Below are 21124 nucleotides of genomic sequence, written 5' to 3' on the forward strand. Positions count from 1 at the left end.
AATTTGTTTGAGGTACACAATATACTTATCATAGATACAAAATATATATTTTTGTAGTTTTGTTGAAAAAGAAGTCATCCAGAGGGAATCTAGGCCACTATCTTTCCACGGGAACCTTGTTTAAATATTAGTTTACATAGTGGCTAGAATCATATCAGTGTGGCTAGGAATCTTCCTTTTGAAATGTTTACTTGGCTAACCAAGTAGACATTGAACCTGTCTACCATGAGTCAGGGTAGAGTGCAGATTTGCGGAGGTGGAACCATTTTGATAGAAGGCACATAGAGATTTCTATCTTTCAGATTCTAAATGAAGGGTAAAGTAAGACCATTCAGTGCTTATTTGAGTATGTGTAACAGTCTTTAAGAACACTCGCGAGAGAGAAGTGAGAAAAATTATTTTCGTTACATATTAATTCTGATTCCAAAAGTATAACTGTTTCATTTAATAGTCCTTATTAAAGGTAGAAAAATGGAAGTGAAGATTTCTTCCAATATCGTTTTATTTTTTCACTATGTACTAACTTAAAACTCAAGATGGCTTTTCTGTTTTTGTCTTCATTTACTTATTTGGTGCCACTCCTTCCATGTACCAGCTGTACCTTTCACATGAAAAACATTTGTTTATTAATTTAAAAAAAAGTTTTTTTGTCTGTGTGGCATTTGGGACCCTAGTTACTCAACCAGGGATCACACTTGTGCCCCCTGCATAGGAAGTGCTGAATCTTAACCATTGAACTGCCAGGGAAGTCCCAAAAAAATAATTTTATGTAAGAAGACTTTTTAGGAAGAAATCTGAAAGTTGTGAATGGAACTTCTATTCCTCTGTACTTTATGTCATAGAAGACTGCAGGAGCTTAAATGTTGAAAATGTGACTTATACATTTTTTTATGGCCTGTAGTACTTTAAACATAAAACATAGAATGCAGTCATTAAATATTGATTATTTGAATAAGTAAAACTGCTGAAGGAACCAGGGTCAGGGCTTGTGTGAAATGAAATTGGGCATGTAGTTAAGAAATTATTTGTCACATGGATGATATAAAGCTTGTATTAGAGGATTTGTCCTTTTGGGAAAAGAATTAATCTCTCTTTCAAACGTATGTGTGTGTGTGTATATATATATAGTATATATATTGAGCAGAAGTATATAGACCCAGGTATCAAATGGAAGAGTGAATTTAATTAATGGTATTTGCAAAAACCTTTCTGATTGACAGTCTACAATTCTTGGTTTCTAGAAGCAAAGGCTTCCAAACATCCACTTTCATATAATGCATTCTTCACAGACATAACTGTTCATGGAGATATGTTTCTTTTAAGGAGATCATCCATATGCATGCGGCTAAATTGCTTCAGTTGTGTCCGACTCTGTGCGACCCTACAGACTGTAACTCCCCCTGCCCCGTGTCTCTGTCAGTGGGATTCTCCAGGCAAGAATACTGGAGTGGGTTGCCATGCCCTCCTCCAGGGGATCTTCCTGACCCAGTGATCAAACCTGCATCTCTTATGTCTCCTGCATTGGTAGGCAGGTTCTTTACCACTGAGCCACCTGGGAAGTCCAATCATCTGTATACTCTTCTTTAAATTTTCAGTTAACCATGTAGGGTTTTTAAAATGTTGTTTTCTTCTCTATTTTTTGAATAGCCTGGTTCATCTGGAGTTTTATCAGACTTGAGTAGAGTCTACAAGATTCTTAAAGGCTGTATTTTTAAAGTACTGAACTCTTGTATAAAAGACCTATTAAATGTCAGATTTGAATTTAGGATTTTGCTAATAGAATGCTTATTTTCTATTTCTATTTTATTAGAATGCTAATAGAATGTTTTTAATGTGTTCATTCAAATTTTAATAGAAGTTTATAGAAGTTTATAAAAATCAAACTTTTTAAACAACCTTCTTGAAGAGGAAGGAGATAAATGACCATATTTAAAGTGCATGTTTAGTCACCCAGTCTCCTCTGTCCATGGGATTTCCCAAGCAAGAATACTGGAGTGTGTTGCCATTTCTTCCTCCAGGGAATCTTCCCAACCCAGGGATTGAGCCCATGTCTCCTGTGTCTGCTGCATTGCCGGCAGATTCTTTATTCACTGAGCCATCAGGGATGGGGATATTTAAAGTAGTTTATTTTAAATTTGAAAATTACAAAAATTAATTTTGGGGAATTCCCTGACTTTTCACTGGTTAGGACTCCAAGCTTCCACTGCTGTGGGCCCAAGTTCCATCCCTGGTCAGGGAATTGAGAACCTACAAGCTGTGTGACATGGCCCAAAAACAAGTTAATTTTCTTTTTGTGTAGTTCATGTGTAAATTCATTTTTTTTTTTAATTAACAGTAAAGACCTATAAGAGGCATTTACATTGTACCTACAGAATAAATTCCAGCATCATAAATTCCAAGAGACTATCCATATTTTAAAATTTGAGTACTCTGGGATTTGACAACTTTTTTTTTTTTAGTTATACACAGGCATTAATGCAACTTTGTCTCCATGAGTGAACCCATCTACTGGTATAAACGGAGAAGCAGGAAATACTGATATTGATAGAGTCAATTAGTTCTTTCTGGTACTGAATCTTCAAGTAATGGCTTAGGTGTTCAATATTTCTTCCACTATGTTAGACCCTCTCTGCATCTACCATATGTTCTCAGAACTATATAGAGCTTTATTTTAGTGAGTACCCTACACTAAAGGCTAAAGACCATAATATTGCTAAGCATTGAAATTTTATCATTTTTATTTTATACATCATTATTGCAAGGTTTTTGGCATGTGGAATTTGTTGAAACAAAATTTAACCTCTGTTTAACTTGTGTGCTCTAAACTGGTAGTACATATCCCATCAAACACTCAATTCTTTCTTGAAATAGCATACTCAAATAAATTTTTTCAGAAGCAATGTACATCTTCACAATAGCAAATAATATTTGAACTCATAAAGTAAATTTTGGAGAAAATAAGATGTAAATGTAAAATATAGACTGAACTTACATGAAATGATGGTGAAAAAATTCAGTTAATTTAATTCTAGTGACACACTACCAAGCTGAACTTTATTTTTGAATCATGAATTAAAGTTTATAAAAAGTATTTTGACATAGTAATTGAAAAATTAGGAATTTTCTTTTCTGAATGTCTTAAAAATTGGGGAAATTTTAAAAAATCTATTGACATCCTGACCCAAGAGTTTTCTTGTAACAGACTTTGTTTCAGGGTAGAAAAATCTTACTGCAAGTTGGTGTGTGTTCATCACTATCAGTAATTTAACAGAAAATTTCAGATGATTGTTTTGCTCTACCTTGACTACGCCAGTTCTGGTTGATACGGTACAAACTAGATTCTGTTATTTTGTATGATTTTTGAGATTAAAATGATGAAAAATAATAGGAAGTAGTAGCTTTTGAGATTGTGTTTCACACACTGAAGGTAGCAGTATGCTTTAAAAAGATATGTTGCAAGCTGTATTATCCCTTAGATGCATTTATGGTTCTATGTAGTATTTATGAAAGTTTTCTCTTATTATTTGCTGAAAAAGTAGAAGAGGTTCCTACTGTGGTTAGGATTCTCAAATCCTTTTTAATCTTCTGATACTGTGATGGAATACAAAAGACTATCGTGGTTTTATTTCTATACATGAATTAGTATGCTGCCTGTCTTTTCTGAGGACATGAATGGCACAAAATCCTTCTTTTACTCATAAGTAGAGGTGGTTAAAAAATTAGATCTGAAAATTGAATTTTCTAATCTATTCCAGAAAAGCCATCCCTTTTGTTCCCCTGCTGACTATTATAATTAGTTGGAGAGGCTTTCTGCTGCCAGTACTTTGTTGTTGTTGTTTAGTCATTGTTGTGTCTGACTCTTGTGACCCTGTGAACTGTAGCCCACTAGGCTCCTTTTTCCATGAAATTTCCCAGGCAAAAATACTGGCATGGGTTGCCATTTCCTTCTGGGGATCTTCCCAACCCAGGGATTGAACCCATGTCTTCAGCATTGGCAGGAAGGTTCTTTACCATTACCATTTGAGCCACCAGTGCTTTAATGATTATGAAATAGTCTCTTGGACTCGTTCTCCTTAGATTCTTAGTTTGAGGGTTATTTATCCATTTTGGGTAGTTGAATATGATTGCCTTTTCTTCCCAACCAGTAGAATAAATCAGTGAATTTTTCATTTATTTTGATTTCCAGCTTAGCTGTATTTCTTACAAAACACTCTAAAATACTCTTTGCTTTTTCCAAGTTTCTCTCCATATCTTTAGTAACATAGTAGTATTACACTGTTGGGCTTTCCATCATTATTGAAATCTTTAGAGCAGGTTTGGTGACTACGCAGGTTGCCATGGTGCTTTGTAAATTTAAGATTATAACTTCCTGTATTTTATTTCATCTCAATAAAAATCCAGATAGCATCTTCGGGAGGACATTAAAGAGTTTATTAAAGTTTCTACAAATAATATCCCAGGTCTTTTTTTTTTTTTTTTTAACATACTATAGATTTCTCTTTGCAAAATCCAAGTCTCTTTGTGATTAACTCCATTTCTTTATGTTATATTACAGGGGCTTTTCCCTTAAAAGTAAAATCTTTGTAATCTCTTAATAACCAGACATTACAATCTTTGAGTTTTATTTGCACATTCTTTAAGTAATTGTGATCTTTTTCTTTTTTTCCTCTCTGTTGTTTAGTCCGAAAGAAACTATACCTTCAAAACCTGTGAAGAAAGAGAAAGAACAAAGACCACGGCACCTACTCACAGACCTCCCTCTCCCTCCAGAGCTCCCTGGTGGGGATCCATCTCCCCCAGACTCCCCAGAACCAAAGGCAATCACACCACCTCAGCAACCATACAAAAAGAGACCAAAGTGAGTTTTTGGCAGGATCCAACCCTACCTTTGGCCCACAACCTACACCATTAGGATCATAGAGGATTGGGCCTAATGTAGATCTTCCTTTATTTTCACAGATAAAATTATTTCATCTACATCCCCAGATACCTTGTCATGTTTTTTAGAAAAGTAACAATTTCCCAAATTCAAGTTTACCATGAACATTGATCCCACGGTATCTTTTGAGTTCATACAACTTAGAGTATTAAAGAGGAAAAATATCCTTTTATACAGAGGATGTCAACCATGTACATATTAATGACGAATTAATAGATGCAGGATTTTTTTCGCCTGAACTACATGAGTTGCCATGTCATAATGTAGTAGAATCTGAGTTTGCTCTTCTGATTGTTAGCCTTCTTCTCTTAGTAAGAAAAACAGTTGCCATTTATTGACCATATATTATTGCCAAAGTTTTATATTTTACTTTTATAGTAACCCTATGATGTAGGAATTATTTTCCCATACTATAGTTGAGAAAGCCAGTAAGAAGTTAGGAAGTAAGCAGCAATTCTATTATTTGATCTTATGTCTTCCTGAAGCAAAAAAAAAAAAAGAAAAATCTGAGCCACTGTGAGAGACTGTTTATTATCTTATATTATTTGATTCCTGCCTTTTTAATAAACTGATAAAAGACCCAGGAATCAAAGAGATCATCATAAAAGAATTCTGTTTTGTTCTTTGTATACACTTAGGGAATTCCTTGGCATGGTTAGTACTCTGAGCTTCTACTGAAGGTCATGGGTTTGATCCCAGGTTGGGAAACAAGATTCCACAAGCTATGTGATGCAGGAAAAAAAAAATACACTTAAATTTTTAGAGCAACTTTTTTGTTTGTTTTCTTTTTTTGTTTTGCCTTTTTTAGAATTTGTTGTCCACGTTATGGAGAAAGAAGACAGACAGAAAGTGACTGGGGGAAACGCTGTGTGGACAAGTTTGACATTATTGGGATTATTGGAGAAGGAACTTATGGCCAGGTATATAAAGCAAAGGACAAAGACACAGGTAAATAATGCCAAAAAATTCTAGATGTCAGAAAGTGAAAAATTTAGCCATACTGCTGTTTTAAGTGGATTTAGCAAAAGTAAACTTCGAGTTCTAATTTGGTCTCCAAAAGTTACAAAATAGACTAAAATTTTCCAAAAGCATAGTATAATTATTATCTTCTAAAAACCTTCCTTCTGGTTGTCCATTGAAAATGTTTTGGGGGATTTAAGAAAAGATAAAATTTGTAAGTTGCTCTTTGTTTGGTAAGGAGTTAGTCCTTGAAAATAAAATGAAGTAGTTGAATTTTTGGTATATTTTAATCCAAAATTTTTAGGCCTAATTAAATATTGAATTAAAATTTTAAAGTCATTTAAAAATCAAAGATAAGAAAGGGGATGTAGGGATTTTTTTTAAAAAACAATATAAAAGTATCTTGCATGTAGCATTAAAATAGGCATTAAGTTTATCAGAGTAAGAGCATATATTGGTTGATTCATGATGGTGGCCAGAAAATGCTAATTATGATAAAACTGTTTGAATTTGCTGTAACAGGAGAGCTGGTGGCCCTGAAGAAGGTGAGACTGGACAATGAAAAAGAGGGCTTCCCAATCACAGCCATTCGTGAGATCAAAATCCTTCGTCAGCTGATCCACCGAAGTGTTGTTAACATGAAGGAAATTGTCACAGATAAGCAGGATGCACTGGATTTCAAGAAGGACAAAGGTACTAGCAAAGAATCATGTTTCTGTATGGTAGATTGGTACATTTTATTTCCCTTAACAGGTTGTATTAAACAAATCCAGCTTCTTTAATTCATATAAAAATTAAGATGTTAATACATTGCTCTCCATCCTCATCAGTGTACTCTTACACTTTTGAAATGATTGTTAATCATTACAATTAGAGTGCTGTAACACCTAATAAGGCCAGCACATTAAAAATGTAAGATTCTCCAAGCAACATTTTGAAGTGTTCTTTTTGGGTTTTTTTGTTTTTCACAAAGTATAATAATAGTAATGAAAGTTAAAACCCAGATTAGACAGTTATTCTCACTTTTACATCCTTCCTTCATTTATGCTGTGCTTAGTCACTCAATCATGTCCAAAGCTTTGCCACCCCATGGACTGTAGCCCGCCAGGTTACTGTATCCATGGGGATTCTCCAGGCAAGAATATTGGAGTGGGTTGCCATGCCCTCCTCCAAGGGATCTTCCCAATCCAGGGTTCAAACCCAGGTCTCCCACATTGCAGGCAGATTCTTTACCATCTGAAGCCACCAGGAAAGCCCAAGAATACTGGAGTGGGTAGCCTAGCCCTTCTCCAGGGGATCTTCCCGACCCAGAACCGGGGTCTCTTGCATTGCAGTCGGATTCTTTACCGGCTGAGCTACTGGGAAGCCCTCCTTCATTTATATGCATCTTTTTTTTTTTTTTTTTTTAACGTAGCTTTGTACTCATACAATTTAGAATCCAAAGCAGGTATTTCTAAAACAATTTTCTTCAGGTCACATTGTGATTTTCCTGGATTTGTAACTTGTCTTTGGGGAATAAAATTGTAGTAGTCTATCTATGACATCCAGCCAACTTCTGTTAAAATAAATCTGAAGGTTTAGAAATGGGCAGCTGTAAAGAGATGGCATATGTGAATATAGCCTGGGATATTAAGAGAAAATATGATTGAAATATATAAAATTAGGAGGGTATTGGTTAAGTTGGACTTCTTTATAGAGTCTCAGAGATATTAGCATTAAGGGAGTAGTATCTCTTGAGTTTGGTAGCAGTAGTTTTAAAGAAAAGGAAATTCTGCTTAGATAAATTTATGAAAGTTAGATCAGAATAGAATTAAGTATACTAGGTATATTTCTGGGTGTTTTTTTAACCTTTTCTGATTATAAAAATAATACAGAGTAAAAATGAGTAAGAAAATGTTAATTGATTGCTTTTGGACAGGTGCTTACTTTTATCCATATCATTCTGTACTGTATAAGTAATTTACTATATACTGTTCAAATTCTTTTTCTTAAAAAAAATCATAAAATAATTGAGGACGTCCTTGGCAGTCCAGTGGTTAGGACTCCATGCTTTCACTTCAGTGGGCACGGGTTCAATCCATGGTTAGGGAAACTAACATGCTATGCGAAATGGCCAAAAAATAAATTTTTTTTTTTTTTTAATTGGTCAATCTTTTATTGGTCATTTATATGCCGGGTAGCAACATCACCAAAACCAAAACAGCTGTTTCCACCTGAAAGCGCCCCGTCTCTTCATTTGCCTTTTTGTTTCTCTCCCAACTCTGTAGATCCACACAGATGAAGACAGCTTTACTGGCAACAGGTCTTAGGGGGAGAAAAATATCAATCAGGAGGCAAGAAAACTATTGGTATATCCCTCCCAAATACAAAAATCTCAGCCAGCAATTACTGTACCAACTGCCAGTTTCATATATAGTTTCCCTTTAAGCCTAAGATTATCCCATTGTAAGGGGCAGAGAAAACAAGTTCCAAGAGAATTCAGCCTTGTCTGAAACTAGCCCACATGCTCTACAGCACACACGATGAGCACAGTTTCAGTACTACTATTCCTCCTCTTACGACCACCGAGACCAGAGTTTAGATCCGATGGGAAAGGGAACTGGAGGGTAAATTTTGTTTTAATCACAAAAAAATAAGTGAAAGAATGGATGTGATGCATGCCTATTGTGGAAGAAATGAAAATACAGATGAATAAGAAAAGGAAAATGACAATTACTTCTCTCCCACTCCCTTTCAGTATACTACCATCCATAGAAAATCACTGTATATTAACATTTTGGCATATTTCTTTCTGGTACTTCATAGATATTGTATTTATTTTAACATAACTGAGATCAAGGTGTATTTAGTGTTTTATAACTTGCCATAAGCAATTTCCTGTATCATTAACATGTTTTAATGACTATGTATGAAGATAAATGAATCCAAATTTAATTTCACCAGTCCTTGTTGAGCAATTAGTTGTCAGTTTAAAAAAAATATTATAATAGCACCACGTTGAGCATCTTTTTTTTTTTTCACGTTGAGCATCTTTGCATAAATCTTTGCATTTTGATTTATTTCTTAATATAGTTTCCTAGAAATAGAATTATTTGGTGAAAGGAATTTTCATATTTAATTGTAGATTTTATAATAATTTATGTCCCACCAGTGAGTCCCATCTCACTTAATCCTCCATAATGTTGAACTTATCTTTTTAAAAAACTGTTATCTGATAGGTGAAGTATGAGTGATACCATTATTTTGGATTGCATTCCAGTTTTTTCCCTTGTCTATGAATTTTACTTATTTTTCTCTTTCTTGAGTTGTCTCTTTGTATCCTTTATCCACTCCTCTTTTGCAATTTTAGTGTTTTCTTTTTTGTAGGAGGGCTTAACTAAAGCTAAGGTATTCTTTTAATCCAGTGGTTGTTAACTTTTTGACAGTCATGGACCTTTTAAAATATGGGAAAAAATATATATATATATCTCATGGATTCATTCTTCAAAAAAACATTTAAAATGTTACATGCTGTTTCAGAGTCCTTGAAGCCTACCTACCCTCTAGACTAAGAATCCTTGCCTTTATGTTACTGAGAGAAGAATTTTAGACTGGATAGATCATAGTATAACTAGGTCTAGTGTTTCTTATGTCACAGAATTTGCCTCTCTCATGCACTGTGCTGAAAGTGTAAAGAGAATGTGGATTTCAAATCTTTTACAGTTCTCTTAGCCTTTTACCTACTTTTAAATTTAGGATGTTGAATTGGATGATTCATTTTTCTTTCAATTCTTAAATACTATAAATTTCATTAATAGTCTGTACTACATGCAGCCCTGGCATATTATGTGAGTGCTGTTAACACTCCTGTAAAGATGTCTACAAAAGTAGTCTTAGACAGTGTGTAACAAATGGGCATGGTTGTGTGTTACAAATAAAACTTTATTTACAGCAGTTCAGAAGGGATTTGCCTCAATCTGTAATTTGCCCACTGATTTAGATCATAAAAGACTAGTTATACAACCTAATTGGGGGAGTTGTCCCCTTCAAGACGTAGGTAGTCCAAAGAGCACCAGACTGTGGGTCAGAAGATTAATTCAAATAGTAGTTCTGTTATTTATTATTAGAATGGGCAAGTTATTCAATTGCAGGAGTTTTAGTTTCTTCATATATACAATTAAACATCTTTTTCTAGAGAGCTTATGGTCAACTCCAAAACTGTATAAAAATTAAGGCATTGTTATTTCAGCATCCTTTTTCTCTTTTCTAAATTTTTTCTTTTATCCTATGTAGGAGCCTTTTACCTTGTGTTTGAATATATGGACCATGACTTAATGGGACTTCTGGAATCTGGTTTGGTGCACTTTTCTGAGGACCATATCAAGTCATTCATGAAACAGCTAATGGAAGGATTGGATTACTGTCATAAAAAGAATTTCCTGCATCGGGATATTAAGTGTTCTAACATTTTGCTGAACAACAGGTAACATAATAACCATATGAGGTTAAGCATTTTCTCCCTCTCTTCTGACACCCTTAGTATCAGCTAATTAATTAAAGAGTTATAGATAGACCCAATAATGCAGTGTTTGTGTTTATGTACATCTGATGTCTGTATCTTAGGAACAACTTGTGATGGGATATCAGCAGAGTCTCAGACACAGTCTTGGTAAGGAGCTAAAGGAGATAGGATTGTAAAGGTATTTTTTATTTTATTTGTAAAGGTTTTTTTAAATGCAAACATTTTAGAGAATCACTCGCATCCTGCAGGAATATTCAGAGAGCTTTTGCCATAGTTAGTAATACTTTTGTGGTCCTAGGCAAATTCCTACACACATTGAGTTCTTAAGGAAATTCTCCGTTGTTTCATTGAGAGAAACAAACCTGCTCTTATAGCTGCTTTTGAGACTTTCTTAGTTATCGAATTTCAGAGTAAACACAGATGTAGTTGGGGACTGACATTTTTGCCAGCACTTACTCCTGGGTTTTAATAGTATAGACAGACAGGAATTTGGTAAAGAACAGTGTTATTTCTTCAGAAGTTTTTATCATCTGCTTCCTTCCTCTTTGGCTATTTGGTTAAAGTGAATTGGTGATATCATTTGTTACTCACAGTAGCCTTGAGTAATAGCCCTACATATTGAAGAATAAAAAGCAAGTCTGGAACCATTGAAATAAGGCCAGTGTTGGTTCTGTAGGTAATTAGGCTATTTATAGCCATCTTTGTCTGATGCAAGGAGATCCAACCAGTCCATCCTAAAGGACATCAGTCCTGGGTGTTACTGGAAGGACTGATGTTGAAGCTGAAACTCCAATACTTTGGCCATCTGATGCGAAGAGCTGACTCATTTGAAAAGACCCTGATGCTGGGAAAGATTGAGGGCAGGAGGAGAAGGGGACGACAGAGAATGAGATGGTTGGATGGCATCACTGACTCAATGGACATGAGTTTGGGTAAACTCCGGGAGTTGGTGATGGACAGGGAGGCCTGGCATGCTGCAGTTCATGTGGTCGCAAAGAGTTGGACACAACTGAGCAACTGAACTGAACTTGTCTGATGCACTCTTTGTATTAAATATTTCTGTTCAGTTCTGTTTAACAAACATTATCTATTAATATATGGGAATATAGAATGACTATGACATGTTTCCTATCTTTGTGGAGTGAGGTGACCAACTCTTCAGGGTTGCCCAGGGCTGTCCTGGTTTTAGTACCTAAAGTCCCATGTTGGATGGTTGGTCCCTGGAGAGTTGCATTTAGTGGGAAGCTAAACAAATAAATTGCTTATTTCTATAAACATTTATTAAACTGCCCCCTACCCCCGGATTTGGGAACAGCTGGGAAGATGTGATTTCAAGGAATGAATAGGAATTTACCAGAAAGAATGACAACAGAGGGTTACATTTCTAGGCAAAAGAGATTGAATTTACAAATTCATATTTGTAAATTCGCATTTACAAATTCACAAAATTTACAGAAGCGCATAAATGTGAAAATAACATAACATGTTTGAAAAACTGGAAAAGGAATCAGTGTTGCTAGGGCAAGAAGAGTGAAACACATAATGGCGAGATGAAGCTGGACAGTTGCAAGGAGCCAATTTAAATTTTATTTGTAAGAGACAGCCATTAAGAGGTGCTGGGTAATTTTTTGTTTTCAAATTATACAATTAATGCATTATTTCATTAATTGTCCAAATTATTGTAAAATTATTATTTGTACTTAAATACCTTTATGAGATAAAATGTGATATTGAAAGATTCCTTTCTGTCACTATATCTGTGACCCACCACAATTCTTATTAAAGATGGACTTGGTTAAAACCATCTATATATACAATAATAATGCATCAAAAACTGTAATGATGATGGCTATCATCTTGCAGTTTTCTGGACTATAGTTTTAATATACTTTCTTCTGTTCCTTTTGCTCTTCTGTTGGGGGATGTGTAAGGCTAGGAAATAACTGTAGTCCTGTTTAGTGTCCATTCTGGTGGGTCCAGCTCCTCTCTGTCCCTAACTTCCTGAGTTCAGAAAGCTGGTGAGCTTCTAGACTAAAGTGAATTTTCTTTTCAGTTTTCTGAGCAGGCTGCAGGAGTCTCATGGTCTAGTCTGATCCAACCAGCCTCTGCTCTTGCCCATTTAGTTCTGTCTACACAGAGACTTTTGAGTGAGATGGCATAGAGAGGAGTCCTCAGCTAGAGGAAGGAGGGAAAACAGTTGATGAGAGAGGGAGGATAGCGGGGTTGGGCTTTGTGATGTTTGTCTTAATTACACAACTATAAATGAAACCATATTATTTTAGATATAAGAGAGACCAGTTAGTCTTCTGCTTTAGAAAAGTCACTGGTCGGTCACTATATAGGGTGTGGACTGGGGGCCCACAGACTTATTAAAAATACAAGAAATGGTCTGAACTTAAACTAACCAAGGCATTGCTAGTAGAGGATGGACAGCATGGACTTGGTAGATCAGTAGACTTGATGAGAGAGTGAATGGTGGGGAATGAATCAGTGTACTCACAGATTTCTCACTTGAGAAACTATCTAGATGGGCAGCACAGTGATCAATATAGAGAATAAAGGAAGAATAGGATGCATCAGGCAAAAGAGGAAACCCCATACTATAATATATTCAGGGCACTATAATATATCCAGGGTAGTGATATCAAATAGGCATATGATCACATGGGAGTTTCAGACCAGCAGTGTAGATTCAGCAGTTACCAAGCATAGAAAAGATATGAGAAGATGAAACCCGAGAAACTGGTCAGATAGATCGGAAGAAAATAAGGAAATATCATGAATGCAAAATTGGCAGGTTTAAGAAATGCATGGTTATAGATGTCAGGTGATGTAAATAGGTTTTAAGACTCAAGAGAATCTGAAAATAAAAAGGTCAGTGGTAAAAGTGTGGGGTAAGTGGGTAGGTAGCATAATTAATGGGAAGGTAATTGTAGTTGTGACTGTTTGTTTTTATTAATTTTTTATTAAGGATGCAGAGCTTTGAGCATATTTAAATGCTAAGGAAAAAGAAAGTCAATAAAGAGGGGAAAGTTGAAGATTCAGGAAAGAACCAAAGTAATTAAAAGAAACGAGCTTCTAGAGGAGATGGCATCAAAGCTAGAGGTGATAGTACTGATTATCCTTGAACAGGAAAAGAGATTGACACATTTTTTCCTGTAATTGAAGGGAAAGGAGAAAGCAAGGTTAGAGGTGTAAAAAAGTATAGGTAAAACAATGTTAAATAGCTCCCACTTGATGACATCTGTTTCCAGTGAAGAAGGTTATTTACTGAGAGTAAGAGGGTACGGTGATGGATTAGGAAATAAACTAGGTTCTGGTGATATTTAGGTCTAGCCTGATTTTCCATAACCATATATCTATTGCTATTTTTTTTTAATAAATTTTTTCATTTCCACCATCTTTTTAACATTTTTATTTAAAATTAATTAATTAATTATTAATTATATTTATTTGTTTAGCTGTACTGGGTCTTTGTTGCTACACGTGGACTTTCTCTAGTTGCGGTGTGCAGTGGCTGCTGTCTCACCGCGGTGCAGGCTTCTCACTGAGATGGCTTCTCTCCTTGCGGAGTGTGGGCTTAGTAGTAGAGGTGCACAGGCTTAGTTGCTCTGCTGCAAATGGAATCACCCCAGAGCAAGGATTGAGCCTGTGTTCCCTGCATTAGCAGGCTGATTCTTAAACCACTGGATCACCGAGAAAGTGCCTCTATTGCCATTTTAATTTTTAAGTTGTACCATAGTAGAACTTACCTTGAGTCTTTGGATCAAAGTAAGGATGCCAAGGAATTTGAGGAACCCTTTTGGTCTCAATATAGGACTCAAGACAGCTATTTCTTTCCTTTTTGCTTTTCTCAGAAATTGTTTATAAATTGAACTTAAAATGTGATGAGGTATGGGACAAGTGGGTAAGGTGCCCATTATCTTTATTAGGAATGTTGAGTTGATTTAATGTAAAATTTTGTTGCTAGTAGTTAGCTGGTTTTAATATTTTGTCCTGTTGCTCAGATTTTGAGGAGCACCTCATAGAATAGCCTATTTTCCCCCTCTTCTATCTCATTTTTCTGCTAGATCTGAGCTGTCAAACACCTGTGATATCCCCAGTCCTTTAAAAATAGTCAACTGGCTTTTCATTCCCCAAGAGGTAACACAAACTGTACACAAAAATTGAGATAGGTGTGATTAATCCAATAGTTAATTATGGTTTTTAAATAGTTTCCCAGCATTTTGTGTTGCATTTTATTAAAATATTACTTGATTCACTGTCAAAGGAAGGATATTTAGCAGAGTGAAACATGGGTGTGGTCTCTTTAACATTAACATTATATAACAATTAACATTTTGCTGTATTTGCTCCCTTATTTTTCTGCCTTACTTATTTTAAACCAAATTATATCAGTATGTTTGACCCTAAATACTCTGACAGAATTATCATGTATTATTTTCTAACAGTCCATATTTTATGTTTTTTCAGTTATGTCAAAAATATCTTTTGTAGGGAGTTCCCTGGAAGTCCAGTGATTAGGACTTGGCACTTTTACTGTTGTTGCCCAGATTCAATCCCTGGATGGGGAACTAAGATCCAGCAAACCCCATGGCGTGGCCAGAATAAAAAAACAGTCTTTTGTGGAGCTAATTTGTTCAAGCCAGAATCAGTCAGGGATTATGAGTTGGATTTAGTTGTTAGGACTCTTAAATCTCCCTTAATCTGAAATAGCCCATTCAGTTTTTCCCCAACCATAAGTATTTAATCTAGCAGGTTCTAGTCACTGTTGTTTGCCAAGAAATAAATATTTAGTTAAGGAATCAAATCCAAAAACATAATAGTAGTCTAAAAAAAACTCCCTTAGGCTTTGTGGAATGGTGTGGTCAAAGAAACTTAATCTGGGAGAGTTACCATTAAGAGCAGAACGAAAAGGTTTAAATTCATTTTTGTAATTCCTTTAACTCTTAAATTAGCGCGTGACTTTTTTTTGTGTGTGTGTCTCATCTTGCTGCACATGGGATCTTAGTTCTCCAATCAGTGATTGAACCTGTGCCCCCTGCAACAGAAACTCCAAGTCTTGACCACTGGACTGTCAGGGAAGTCCCAGCACTTGACTTTTTAAGTGTAATTTGGAAGCTCCTGTTGTTACTTATGAAAATAATTACTTTTTGTTTTACAGTGGGCAGATCAAACTAGCAGATTTTGGACTTGCTCGACTCTATAATTCTGAAGAGAGGTGAGTCATTCATCAAAATTACATGTGGGAAATAGGAAAAAGTGCTTTTTATTCTTGGATACGCTAGTATTCTGTAAATTGCAATAACTGAAGAGTTCCATAAATTTCTAAACGTGTTACCACCTAGATTTTAGACAATTCTTTCTGAATTCTTGAACCGCTTTAGACTGAAATAAATCAACACCAATTGGAATGGAAGTTATTTCTTCATTATCTTCTGTCCAGTTTACTTTTGAACTGTTAGGTTGCTATGGAGCTGTTTTGATGATCCCATCTCCAGTTGACAGCTGTTTCAATTTGCATTTAATTATACAAGTATTTTTCATCAGCAACCATTGTAAATTTATGTCATGGTTGTATTTTACTTTTCAGCCGTCCTTATACAAACAAAGTTATTACTCTGTGGTACCGACCTCCAGAACTTCTGCTGGGAGAGGAGCGTTATACACCAGCGATAGATGTTTGGAGCTGTGGGTAAGATTCCTTTCATCTTTGTTTCTAACTGACATACTGATGAACTTGTGTCGTGTTTTATCTCTCCATTTGTTTTTTGCAGCTCTTCTTTAAGTTCAAAAGGATAGGGATCAACTTTTAGCCAGAGTTCAAAGAAATCTGTTAAATATTTCTTAATATCAGACACGTAGTTTCAAATAAGATTCGTAGATTGCAATTGATATCTCATCTTTTAATTTTAGATTCCCCCTCCATCTCTCTTAGGTCCCCCCTCCTTATAATTTTTTTTTTTTTTTAAGAAGAAATTGGTTTATTTGTCCTAAAGAGTTTGTCACCATCTAGACTTTGCTGATTGCATCCTCATGGTGATTTTTTTTAGCGTAGTTCTCTTTTTATTTCCTATAAATTGTAGGTGAATTCAGGTCTGATTCCCAATACCCACTGACCCTGAAACTATTTTACAGGTGGTTTTGTGTATTTCTGACAGATCACATAGTCACTTGTGAATCCTAGTTGGGGGTAGGAAGTGGTGGGAGCCTCTTGTCCAGAGTACAGGCAATAACTGGGTGCATTATCTGTAGAAAATTTAAAAACAATTTTAAAAAATCCATTACAAATTAGTCAGCTTTTTATTATCCTCTTACACAGGCAGTTCTAAACAATGTCTAGTAAAATATTCATCCCTATTGGAGTGGAGTTACATATATCACACACCATTTTATGTAATATGTAATTGTCTCGTTTGGAAGTGTTGTTAGCTATTAGTGGTCTGCATCCATCAATTCATTTGGGTTTTTTTGTGGTATGATAGTCTAATCATTTCATTCTTTCTTGGAATAAAGAAAGGTTATCTATTTGGCTAACCTTGGGTACAAATGATATTGAAAAGGCTTAATTAGGAAGTTACCTGGCAGTCCGGTGGTTAAAACTCCACATTTTCACTGGTGAGAGCATTGGTTCAGCCCCTGGTCGGGGAGCTGAAATTCCACAAGCCGCCTGGGCGGGACCAAAAAAAATTTTTTTTAAGGGTTTTATTAAAGGTTTAAATCTTTCGTTTTATTTACCAGTTTTCAAAATAATAAGGTGGCTTACTGTTATCTTCCAAAGATGACCAAAGAGAGGTTGTTTGGGGTTTGATTTTTAGTCATTGTGGTCATTTGGTTTTAGTGTCATTATGAACTCATGGATTTAAACATATTTGACATGTTTTAATTCATTAGAGTTATCATCCTTATTCCTCTTCAAACTACCCAGTCTTCAGTCATTGGGAGTTTATTCAGGTTAATTCTTGGGACCTTTTGACTCAGCCACAGGGGAACTGATAGCCTCTATTGTTTGCTGGTTCTGGTCTTGTCTAGTTCATTTCCTGCCACAGACCTGGAATTGGCCGTTTCTCTGAAGGTGTCCTTTTCGTAGAAAATTATATTTAGAGACCACAGTTTGTATATTAGGGGTATAGACATTTTAAATGGGTCACGTTAGTTAATTGTTTCTTAAGCAGTATTATTTATATATCCACACTGACCTTGACCTCCACACTTTAGGATTCTGACACATATACTTCACAGGGAGCATATCACTTTTTTCCATCCTTTCTCTTCTCTTTAATGTCATTCTTTCAAAGGAGAACTACAGGACTTTTATTTCAAAATTCAAAAGGGTGATGGAGAAAGAGCTTAATTTCTGTAGTAGCCTACCCAACTCATGAAGCTTTAGTTAAATTTTACTGACTCAAGCTGGGCGTGTTTGTGTTCTGGACTATTTGCTTTAACAGTATTAGCGTTTAAATTGTCACAGCTAGGCTCTAAAGTTAACGCCCCATTAAGATGCACAGGGAAAGTTCATAGCTCTGTTGGTATTATTTCTGTGCAATCTACCACCTCAATGCAGTAGCCAAGTGTTGATTACATAACAATGTCTTCCTCACTGAAGGACTAGAAACTGAAAACACAAAAAACACAGTTGAAAATTAAAATTGTAGAAAATTATGCTTTCTTTAAAAGCCCAGCAACTCCTTGAATTGAGATTTTGCTTGATTTTTGATGTGCACTTAATACTTTGGAGATCCGTGGTAGTCTTTCTGAAGATGTTTTTGTGGGATGTTCTTGGCAGAACTAATCAATGGAGCAGAGCAGTTCAGTGTGAAAATCAAGGGAGAAACCACACAGACTAGTATAACACATTGTACCTAGAGTCTGTAAACTCAGCAGGGTTGTTCTTTCTGTGTTTTATTTTACCTGTTGTGATAACACTGTATTTGGAATTTGATTTGGCAGTTAATATTAGAAACAAATTTTGCTTACACTTTTCTTTCTCTGGATAAGTTTCGAGAGACTATTGGAAGTAAGAATTTGAGGTTAACAAATGCCAAAAGAAAGTTGCTGATAACTTTAAAAGCTACGTTTGTTTGCTTTCTCAAATTTTGTCAAGCTAAAGAATTTCAAAGTTAAACTGTATTATAGTCGTCCCTTGTATCCACAGCAGGGTTGGTTTTAGGACCCCCCTTCATGCAAAATCCTGGAGATGCTCAAGTGTGTTATATTAAATAGTGTAGTGTTTACATATAGCCTACACACACCCTCCCACCTATCCTCCACTATATTTTCAGTCATCTCTGATTGCTTATAATACCTAAACACTGTAAATGCTCCAATAGTTGCCAGCATGACAAATTTAAGTTTTGATTTTTTGAAGCTTTCTGGAAATTATTTTCTGAATATTTTCAGTTCATGGTTGGTTGAATCTGTGGATATGGTACCTACAGATATGGAGGGCTGTCTGTAAACACTGGTTTCAGGAGTATTTGTAAATAAATATCATTTCAGAACACAGGCCAGAAAAGAGATTTGTTGTCTTTTTTTTTTTCTTTCCTTTTTGAAAAAAATATTTCAGGTATAAAAAGTATAGAGTATTGATGTAATTTTTTTCATGTTTTAAATTTAGTTTGAAATAATTAGAAAAGATACTAGGATAGTACAAAGAATGTTAGTATAGCCTTTATTCAGATTTACTAATTTTTTTAACCTTTCAATTGAGATTTATAATAAACTGCATATATTTAACATGTATAATTTAAGTTTTGACATTGGTGAAACCACCACCACAACCAAAGTAATGTGTCGCAAAATTATCCATGTGTTCCTTTGTAGTCCCTCTTTACTGTCCACGTCATCCCATTCCCCGCACCCACTCTTCTGCTGTCTTCTTTAGATTGATTTATATTTCTAGAATTTTGTGGTAAATAGAATCATAATGTAGATGTTCTTTTTTCACACTGGCAGCTTTTACTCAACATAATTATTTGAAGATCATTTATGTTTTACTGATTTTTAACTTGCCACATTTCTTTCTGTAAATCATTTTATTTGTTTATTTTTGGCTGTGCTGGGTCTTCTTGCTGCATGGGCTTTTCTCTAGTTGTGACTAGCGGGGGCTAGTCTCCAGTTGCAGTGCTCAGGCTTCTCATTGTGGTGGTTTTTCTTGTTGCAGAGCATGGTCTCTAGATGCATATACATATAATATATATATATGTACTTATATGTAATATAACATACAGTATATTCCTAGAATAAAATGTATGTTTGTATATGTATACTATATATCTTTTTTCCAGGACCATTTCAAAGTAATTTTATATGGTAGTGATGGTGGTGTAGTTGCTAAATTGTGTCTAACTCTTGTGACCCCGCGGACTGTAGCCCGCCAGGCTCCCCTGTCCATGGGATTTCCCAGGCAAGAACACTGGAGTGGGTTGCCATTTCCTTCTCCAGTAGTTTTATATACTTACACACTAATTTTGTCAGTACGCTCATAATGTCCTGGCAACAATACCTCATGTAATAGAGGATCCAGTCTAGTAGCACATATTACATTTAGTTTTCATTCTTTAACCTGAAACAGTTACTTGGCTTTTTTTCAGTTTTGATTTTGGCTGAAATTTTAAGTTTAGTTAATTTAAAATATCAGGTATACAACATAATGATTCACAATTTTTGTAGATAATACTCCACTTCAAGTTACTGTAAAATATTGACTGTATTCCTGTCCTTGTAGCTTATTTATTTTATACATAATCCCCTACCCCTATATTGCTCTCTTCCAGTTCCTTCTCCCCACTGGTAATCATTAGTTTTTTCCCTATATCTGTGAGTTTGTTTCTGTTTTGTTACATTCTTTCATTTGTTTTATTCTTTAGATTATACATAAAAATGGTAATATACTGTATTTATCTGACTTATTTCACTTAAGCACAATACCCTCTAGGTCCATCCATGATGCAGATGGCAGAATTTCATTCTTTTATATTTCAGAAGTGTTCTTTTTAAGGTATTACATTTGTATTCACATGCACCCTGCTTGCCTTTTTCTGGTGATGTTACTTTGGTCACTTAGCTAAGGTGTTGTTTTTTTCACTACTAAATAGTTACTAGTTTTCCTTTTATAATTAATAAATAATTTATGGAGAGATACTTGGAGACTGTAAATATGTCATATAGTTTTGAAAGGCCTTTTCAAAATGGTGAAAGAATTTAAGCATAATATATTTGAAAGTTCTGTTGAAACTGATTCTGACTGATGACAATGAACTTTACAAATATAATGTCAAGAGGGCTGTATATAATGCTCATTCTGCAGAGCAGATGAAGAAAAAGGCTAATATTATTCTTACTGGAACTGCTCAGCATCTTTGTAAAATTGAAGTGTGGAGTTTTTTAGTGTTTAGCCATTTCCTTAATTTACAGTGGAATTGGTAGAAAAGGGCTCTTGACTCCTGTTTTCTTTATTTTTTTGCCACACTATGTGACATGTAGGATCTTAGTTCCCCCACCAGGGATTGAGCACATGCCCCCTGCATTGGAAGCATGGAGTCTTAACCACTGGACTACCAGGAAAGTCCCTTGACTTCTTGTCTCTGCTTATAGACTGTCCTTTATAGGTGGCAAAAGTTTGATCTACCAGCAAATCTTAATCTTTAATATTATTTTCACCATAAGAAGTATTTTCTTTTATGAAAGTCAGGCCCTTAGTTTTGGGCTTTTTTAGTATATCA

General features: G+C 35.2%; 1 protein-coding gene and 1 non-coding gene across 10 annotated transcripts in view; one reads left to right on the forward strand and one right to left on the reverse strand.

Moving 5' to 3' along the window:
- CDK12 (cyclin dependent kinase 12) overlaps nucleotides 1-21124 on the forward strand; it is a 63040-nt gene that overhangs the window by 8400 nt on the left and 33516 nt on the right. For all 9 annotated transcript variants that reach the window (XR_006341288.1, XR_006341290.1, XR_006341289.1 and 6 more), the window contains exons 3-8: nucleotides 4682-4858; nucleotides 5748-5887; nucleotides 6422-6592; nucleotides 10172-10361; nucleotides 15565-15621; nucleotides 15994-16095. Coding sequence is in view for 6 of the 9 variants with exons in the window: in XM_043904407.1 (XP_043760342.1) it covers nucleotides 4682-4858; nucleotides 5748-5887; nucleotides 6422-6592; nucleotides 10172-10361; nucleotides 15565-15621; nucleotides 15994-16095 (837 nt within the window). In the remaining 3 variants the exon portion in view is untranslated. The remainder of the gene's footprint in view (nucleotides 1-4681; nucleotides 4859-5747; nucleotides 5888-6421; nucleotides 6593-10171; nucleotides 10362-15564; nucleotides 15622-15993; nucleotides 16096-21124) is intronic.
- Nucleotides 8382-8507, reverse strand: LOC122695901. Its single transcript, XR_006341637.1, has one exon. It is a non-coding gene; the product is annotated as a small nucleolar RNA SNORA61 (small nucleolar RNA).

This window comes from Cervus elaphus, chromosome 5 (assembly GCF_910594005.1).
Source record: "Cervus elaphus chromosome 5, mCerEla1.1, whole genome shotgun sequence".
NCBI classification, from domain to species: Eukaryota; Metazoa; Chordata; class Mammalia; order Artiodactyla; family Cervidae; genus Cervus; species Cervus elaphus.